Below are 8,412 nucleotides of genomic sequence, written 5' to 3'. Positions count from 1 at the left end.
ATTTTATTATTGAACAACAAATAGTAAAATTATCTTATTTGAATCTATGTTTAGGATATTATAATGAACATCTTAGTTATCATTTAGTTATGTAGATAAGCGCGAAGAACGAACGGAGAATTTTTATCGTATGGACATTCCACCATATTGTCTGCACCATTTTTAACCACAACATGGTATCAGCAACCTTACCAATGTCTTACCTTATAATTAACATCAGGTAATCAGTAAAAATATTATGCATTCGAAATGATTGGTAATTAACGTCAATCAACGACACCGCAACTTACTGATCGGTAAACGTTTTATGCACAAGGCCAGAGCCGTAACTAGGCAGGTGCAACAGGTGCACCCGCACAGGCCCACTTGGAAGGGGGCCCCAAACTGCTGTTCACAAGAAATTATATTTTTATATTAAAATTTTTTTTTACAGCGCGGTTTGGCGATTACATTTCGCCTTACTTAGACCCTAGATGTCTGCTCATCAGTGTTCCCAACTGTGGCGACTTTTAGAGGGACGTAGTGAGGTAGCAGAGATCTCAGACAAATCAGCCAAAAGTAGCGACTTTTGATATTTTTTAATTTATTTTTTGAGAAATTTAAATTTATGTTTATAGTTTTCAAATTTACAAATTTTTCTCTACTTTATAGAGCTTTCTGGCAACTACTAATATTATTACGATATATAAAACTGTATTTCTAGATTTTTTCTACAGTGTGCAGAGCTAGAAATCTGTAAAGGCAACATTTTGTAACAAAAATAAATCATCTTCCCGAGGATTTTTTTAAAATTATTAAATTGAAAATGGTAACTCCCGAATAAAATCTTAGTCTCGAGGTTGTAAAAAGCGTGCAGAAATTCTGACATCAATTTTTGCTGTTCAGGTATACACCACATATGCGTACTACTATAAATAGTGGTACGCATATGTGGTGTATACCTGAACGGCGGATTAAGCAGTAAGCAAACTATGCGGGCGCGTAGGGCCCCGAAGAGGCTCCCACAGCCTTTTAAAATGCTACTGAAAAAAGGAATTGCGAAAACGCAGAAGATAGAAATAATCCAAAAAAAACCGCTTCGATATATATAGATACATGGAAGTAATAAATGATATAGCTTTATGGCCAACAATATTAACAGATGCTATTATTGATCATATTCTTAAAACAAACCAAAAAGTATAGAAAAGGGATTTCTTAATAAACGAAAAAAAAAAGTTAAGATAATGGAAATAGATAAAACACCAGATGAAGGAAGTAACTTGACACCCGAAAAATTATTTAAAATACAAATTTACAGTGTTCTTGACACTCTATTGTGTCAAATAGATTGGCGTTATGAAAAAATGAAAACTATCTGTGACGATTTTTGCTTTCTCTGTGGCTCGTCTTTACAATACATGAGTGTTGCTGATTTAAAAAAATCGGCTGCAGATCTCGCTATTAAATATAGCAAAGATTTAAAAAAGTACGAATTCACAAGTGAAATTGAAAGTTTTAATTTTGAAGTAACGACTCTTATACAAAATATAGAAACTGCATCTCCGCTTAATATTCTACAGGCTCTTCATGATTTTGGTTTAATTGAGTCTTACCCAAATATCAATGTCGCTCTTCGAATATTTCTAACTCTTCCCGTTTCTATTGCTTCGTGCGAGAGAAGTTTTAGCAAGTTAAACTTAATAAAAAATTATTTAAGATCAACTATCGGACAAGAACGATTATCCAATATTTCTATTATTTCAATAGAATACAATATCGTTAAAAATATTAATTATGATGGTGTAATTAATGAATTTGCTGAAATGAAAGCCAGAAAAATTCAATTAAAATAAATCTTATTAAAAATCGATTGTAATGTATTTGTTTTATTATTTTCCCAAAACCAAATAAATTAAGGGGCCTAAATGCAAATTCTTGCACAGGGCACAGGAATGGCTAGTTACGGCTCTGCACAAGGCTCTTGAACGATAATGAATTATAGAGACTTCGTTACATTTTCAAAAAATTTTATTCAAAATACATTTCATTAATACATCAGAGCTTGCATTCTTTTTCTTGTAACACAATAGTTTCATCACTGATCAAGGTAGTATTAGGAGAACAGTATGAGAATCTGAAAAATTTACATTTTAGTAATAAATTGGAATGACTAAATCTTAATATATTTATTAAACCATAATACACTATTTAAAAAATGCTTATGATAACTGATATCAGACAATAATACGAACACATTAGCGTAATATAATCGTAGAGGAAAAGGTGGTATTATGGAACCCCTCCATTTCAAACTAATAATAAAGTCGAACTGTAGCGGATTGTGACTGAACTGCACTAGGCAGACATATATAGCAAAGGGAAAACCCGTTTCACTTCAGTTAAACGGTTGTCCGTAGTGAATCAGCGTATTTGTGTTTTTCGAAATTCGAAAGTTTTAAATGCTAAATGAATTTAATTATTTCTAAAATATAAATCATGTAGTTGCAGATTCACTAGTGCATGTATTCCGTTCCAGAGACTTAGGAGTACATATTAATCTATCTGATGTTTACATTTTTAAAGTTTGGTGTCGACAGGAATTAAGTTAACCGAAAATGGAATTTTCCATATTAAAAGCACGGACTCCATTGGTGCTTTTAATATGGAACCCAACTCCTCCGAACTCTCTCTTTGCAAGCAGACATTCGTCCGGAGCAATTTGTGACAAAGACACTAGGTAGAAAGCCAATTCTTCTTGAGAATATCGAAAAAGAGCTGCTGGAATATATATTGTTGATGGAGGTCATATTTTTCTATTATAAAAGCATTTTTTCGATAAAATACATTGGAGTATAGTCGACCCCCCTATAAAACGGGTTCCTATAGTTCGGATTCCTATATGACGGCGAAAAAATTGCGACGGTATCCGTACAAACATGGTAAAAAAAACTCCTATAATTCGGTAAAACGTCATCGGGCAGCCGAACTACTTTCCGCCGTCCAGCGCCACGCTACGGAGAGTTTAGGCGGGTAAATTGAGNTAATAATATTTATTTTAAAATTTTGATTATTTTGATATATATACAATATTAAATATTAAAACACTTTATTTATTTATAATAATCTCACAAGAATTGTTTTATAGTTACCATGCAATGTCCCTGAATACAAATGCTGTTTCTGTTGTCATAAGAGCAATATGTACCATCAATAACATTCTCTCCAAATAACAATTCTTTTGTTTCTTTAGACATGCACGTTAACTTACATTTTAATGAAACTAAAATTTTCAAAAATATATATCTAAATCATAACTTAATAATACAACAGTGCACGAGTGTAATTTTAAGTAAATTAAATAGAGATTACTATTTTCCGGTTCAAATGGTAACCATGTAAGTTGAGATTGCTTAGAGCTAAGTTTCATATATTTCTGAATTTGAAAACATTGCTCTTCACGAAAGTCTGTTAAAAATGGACAGCTCTGAAATAAATATTCAAAACAATTTTTTGATTATTAAGAGTTTATCTTTTAAATGAAGAATAAAATTGTTTAGAATTACCTCAATATTACAAATTTTAAACTCTTCAGACTTTCCTGTGCAATATTTTCCACCATACAGAGGTCTAAATGAACAATAACAATTAATATGTTTTTCTATATTTATAAAATTAATTTTCTACTAAATATTGAAATCCTAAAGCTATTATACCTGGGATTATCACATTTACGAATTCTAAAACGAATTCCAATACCACAACTTCTAGAGCAAGGCGTAAATTCACTCCAAGTTCCCCATTGACCATTTTGAGGATTATGATGAATCAAATCGTCTAATTTGGTTTCTATAGGTAGACAATATCCTTGATAACACCTCTGATATAATCTCAAAATAATAAAATGTTTTCAAGACTTTTAAGTTTCACTTTTATATAATACACGCTAATGATGAACTACCTTTTGAGATCCGCAAATTGTGCCTTGAAGCGGTGGATTGCTTTTGGACTTACAAAACGATGGATTTGTAAATTGACCACACCATAACTGGTTACAAACATTAGAAGGCTGAAACTTGAAATATGTTTAAATTTAAAATCGAATTCCTAACTGATTAAAAATACAGTATTTGTAATTAAACTATAGTCATTTAACACTGTAAAATGTATTTAACTGTAAAGTAAATGTTGGCTAATGTACAGAACTAATATCAAATTATAATTAAAATTGATCAGTTTTATTAGTTAAGAATGTTATTAAAGTAATTCATTATAGACTTATTAGGAAGATGAATATTCTTAAAGCTCTTCTTCAAAACATTTTCGAGTAACTTGTTCTTATGAATAAACATTTTTGAGAGGAAATTATGAATAAATATTTATAGCTAATAGAAATAAATCATTGTTATTTATCAGTAACAACCTTGGAAGCTATATGAAAAATATTTAAAAGTTCTTATGAATGTAGATAGCTTTTAACTAAATTACGGGAAAATATTTAATTAAATACGTGTGGTTCAAAGCATTTAAATAATAGAACCATACGTCTTTAATTCTAGAAGTTTATATAATAATAGAAATTATAAATATATATAGTAATAATAGAAGTTTATATGAAGTTTTCCTTCCAAATTTGGCTGTTATAATACTTTTTTCAGTTTAGTTTTATTGTTATATAGACATTGCATATATAAAGAAGGTTGTTACTAAGCATTTAATAAAATAAAATACCTGTAACATTCGTTTTTTACAATGGTCTTTGTTCATTAATACGTATTTTATTTTTAACACATTATATTTTATGTATATTTTTAAATTAAAAAGCGTAAGGAAACACTTACAGATTTGCAAAGTGTGTAATTGTATCCAAATTCTTGACGGCATTGTTCATCCAGAGAATAAAATGCTTTCTGCAAATCATTGCTTTCAGATATGTTATCGGGTTTATCTTTTAAACATTCGAAATTTCTGTAGGCATTTTATATTAGTTAATGCTATGTATATTACGATTAATTTGAATACAAATCGAAATAATTATATATTATTTCGTACCCAATATGAGTTTTTAGCTTTTCTCGACTACATGATGACCAGTGATACCTTTGAAACGTTGCCCTAACTATAGGTGACATAATACTTCCTTCGTATGTCCCTGCTTCACAATCGTTGCCTTCGCCATCATGTTGCAAACCTAAACTATAGAAAAGTATTTTTATCTAGGATAAAAATGTATCGATATGTAGTTTACGCTATAAAAATTTTAAATACATTCTCAAAAATTCGAGAATTATATAGCATGATGACCACTTTATTATTGATCAATACGATGCAATATCAGAGTTTGATATAAAAATTTAAGCTATAAATATAATAAAATAAGTTTAGGATTATTTTAATGATTAAATTTATTACTTCTTCGCAATTCGAGTATACCAATTTTTTTAATATAAATAATATAAAGAAAATGCTTATATCAAAGTGTAAGCTGTGTTGATTTTCCCTTAGCTATCAATATCTATCTATTATTCGTACTTGTACTAGAGAAAATTTTGATTATTGAGAAATTTTTAAACAAATTATCACTAACACATGTCCTATTTCGTGAGCAATTATTAAAGCTGACGAGAGTCCTTCATCTCTATTTAAAGTGCAGCTTCTCCGTTTGCTACAGAGCCCATTAATAGGAGCATAACCTGTTATAAAATGTTAAAAGTTATTCAATGAAAAATCCAGATTAATTAATTAAGTTTACTTTGAAACTTTATCGGTAATATTTTGGAATTTTGAGATTTTTATATATTGTACCTGACGGTCCTCCTAGAGAGAATTTTGTCAAAAAGATACCCAAATCATAATCATCAATATTACTTTCGTTAAAAGATTGATAAAACCATTGGCATATTCGATCTAAACTTTTGTGAGAATTTCCACTTATGACTAAATTTACCTTGAAATAAAATAAACATAAAAAAAAACCAGATTATGACATCAGTAAAACTAGATAGCCCCAATAGATTAATATATGATAAATGTTTACCTCTGACTTTTCCAGCAGTAAAATTTCTTTAACGAATAATTTCAAGTTGATATTTAAAGATGGATCTCTGAAAAGTTGATTAACCTAAGAAATTTATCATTCAATAAGTGGATCAGTTAGTAGAATAAATAGCTCCTGTGATATCAAATTAGAACTTACGATATTCATCATAGTTAAAATATAATCACGAGTTTTTTCTTTTTGATGAAATTCAATGACAGAATGATCTGCAGCAATAACAATTTCCAAATAAAGATTCTCCATTGTTTCGGGATCAGATGCATTGAATGAATGACTAACGAAACTGTAATTTTCAGTCTGGTTAGATCCTAAAACATATTCTTTATTTTAATTATTAAACATGAGATAATAAATAAAGTGCATTCTATATAATTTTTTTTTACCAAGTTCTTTATCGTTATCTCTTTTTACTCGAATTATTTCTTCAGCTAAGATTGTACATTGAGCAGTCCGATGAATCTGGATCACAGTTTCATCATTCTTCAAAATAGATTCGTACTAGAAGTAGGCCTATATACTTAGATGTTTAATATAATCCGAAAAATGATTATTTTTAAAAGAAATATGATACAGTTTTCTAACTATTATAAGTTTGCAGCGATGATTAAACCAAACTCGCTGTCATTATCGTAAAAAGTTTCATGCTAACATCCTAATACATTCTCTTTGATTTTTTAAATTTCATTATTTTGATAATGAATTGCAATTATTAATATCACCAACTTTTAAATTTAATATAATATTATTAAAACTAAATTATTTTTTTATGCCATTTATCTTAAATTTTACTTTATTAATTGCTAATATTCTAATATGAATCTGTTTATCTACAAAGTAAAAAGTTTTACTTACTACTTTTTCTTTTATTACTTTCTTTTCTATTATAATTACATTGATTATTAAAAAGATATATAGACTAAAAATTCTTCTCATATTGTGCTGATGCTATAATTTTTACTTTCGTTTGTGCATTTGTTTATAGTTTATTTTAAGACTATCTTATCAGATAATACCCGAACATCTCTAAAGAGGTTAACAGTTCAGTATAAACAATAAATTACTAAGTTAGAAAACTTTTAAAAAAAGGATGATTAAAATCTTATGTTGAACTTAAGTTGTTAAATTCAGTTCAACATAAAATTGCTAAAAGATTTACATCTAAACATAAAGCATCTAAAAGTAAATCGAATTTTTACCGCCACTTGCAATAAAAAACAAAGTTATTTATGAAATTTTTGAAATTTTATAAATGTTTATAATTATTTAAAATTTTATTATTGAACAACAAATAGTAAAATTATCTTATTTGAATCTATGTTTAGGATATTATAATGAACATCTTAGTTATCATTTAGTTATGTAGATAAGCGCGAAGAACGAACGGAGAATTTTTATCGTATGGACATTCCACCATATTGTCTGCACCATTTTTAACCACAACATGGTATCAGCAACCTTACCAATGTCTTACCTTATAATTAACATCAGGTAATCAGTAAAAATATTATGCATTCGAAATGATTGGTAATTAACGTCAATCAACGACACCGCAACTTACTGATCGGTAAACGTTTTATGCACAAGGCCAGAGCCGTAACTAGGCAGGTGCAACAGGTGCACCCGCACAGGCCCACTTGGAAGGGGGCCCCAAACTGCTGTTCACAAGAAATTATATTTTTATATTAAAATTTTTTTTTACAGCGCGGTTTGGCGATTACATTTCGCCTTACTTAGACCCTAGATGTCTGCTCATCAGTGTTCCCAACTGTGGCGACTTTTAGAGGGACGTAGTGAGGTAGCAGAGATCTCAGACAAATCAGCCAAAAGTAGCGACTTTTGATATTTTTTAATTTATTTTTTGAGAAATTTAAATTTATGTTTATAGTTTTCAAATTTACAAATTTTTCTCTACTTTATAGAGCTTTCTGGCAACTACTAATATTATTACGATATATAAAACTGTATTTCTAGATTTTTTCTACAGTGTGCAGAGCTAGAAATCTGTAAAGGCAACATTTTGTAACAAAAATAAATCATCTTCCCGAGGATTTTTTTAAAATTATTAAATTGAAAATGGTAACTCCCGAATAAAATCTTAGTCTCGAGGTTGTAAAAAGCGTGCAGAAATTCTGACATCAATTTTTGCTGTTCAGGTATACACCACATATGCGTACTACTATAAATAGTGGTACGCATATGTGGTGTATACCTGAACGGCGGATTAAGCAGTAAGCAAACTATGCGGGCGCGTAGGGCCCCGAAGAGGCTCCCACAGCCTTTTAAAATGCTACTGAAAAAAGGAATTGCGAAAACGCAGAAGATAGAAATAATCCAAAAAAAACCGCTTCGATATATATAGATACATGGAAGTAATA

At 29.5% G+C, this 8,412-nt stretch overlaps 2 protein-coding genes across 2 annotated transcripts in view; both read right to left on the bottom strand.

The window, feature by feature from the left end:
• Positions 1-2,002: 2,002 nt before the first annotated feature.
• The window catches only part of LOC111627896 (pancreatic lipase-related protein 2-like), a 14,353-nt gene continuing 7,943 nt past the window's right edge, over positions 2,003-8,412 (bottom strand). Inside the window, exon 8 of the mRNA XM_023371577.1 lies at positions 2,003-2,116. Coding sequence (XP_023227345.1) covers positions 2,038-2,116 — 79 coding nt within the window. The 3' untranslated portion in view covers positions 2,003-2,037. The remainder of the gene's footprint in view (positions 2,117-8,412) is intronic.
• On the bottom strand, positions 3,767-6,295 carry LOC111627897 (A disintegrin and metalloproteinase with thrombospondin motifs 3-like). Its single transcript, XM_023371578.1, has 8 exons — positions 6,176-6,295; positions 6,017-6,100; positions 5,785-5,926; positions 5,567-5,672; positions 5,032-5,175; positions 4,821-4,947; positions 3,941-4,054; positions 3,767-3,828 (listed from the first exon to the last, which is right to left on the bottom strand). The coding sequence occupies exons 1-8, from the start codon at positions 6,278-6,280 to the stop codon at positions 3,817-3,819; spliced, it is 834 nt and encodes a 277-aa protein (XP_023227346.1). The 5' UTR covers positions 6,281-6,295; the 3' UTR covers positions 3,767-3,816.

This window comes from Centruroides sculpturatus, unplaced genomic scaffold (genome assembly GCF_000671375.1).
Source record: "Centruroides sculpturatus isolate CEXI.00-Female unplaced genomic scaffold, Cexi_2.0 scaffold449, whole genome shotgun sequence".
NCBI classification, from domain to species: Eukaryota; Metazoa; Arthropoda; class Arachnida; order Scorpiones; family Buthidae; genus Centruroides; species Centruroides sculpturatus.
The sequence above is the reverse complement of the archived record's forward strand: the minus strand, read 5'-3'. Positions and strand labels throughout refer to the sequence as shown.

Bases quoted from the DNA above. Each gene is read 5' to 3' on its own strand.
- LOC111627897 (XM_023371578.1), bottom strand. From the start codon at position 6,280: ATGGAGAATCTTTATTTGGAAATTGTTATTGCTGCAGATCATTCTGTC. The intron at 5,673-5,784 runs GTACAATATATA...ATTTTATAACAG, and splicing joins CTCTCTAGGAGGACCGTCAG to GTTATGCTCCTATTAATGGG. The intron at 5,176-5,566 runs GTTAGTGATAAT...ACTTTTCTATAG, and splicing joins GCTCACGAAATAGGACATGT to TTTAGGTTTGCAACATGATG.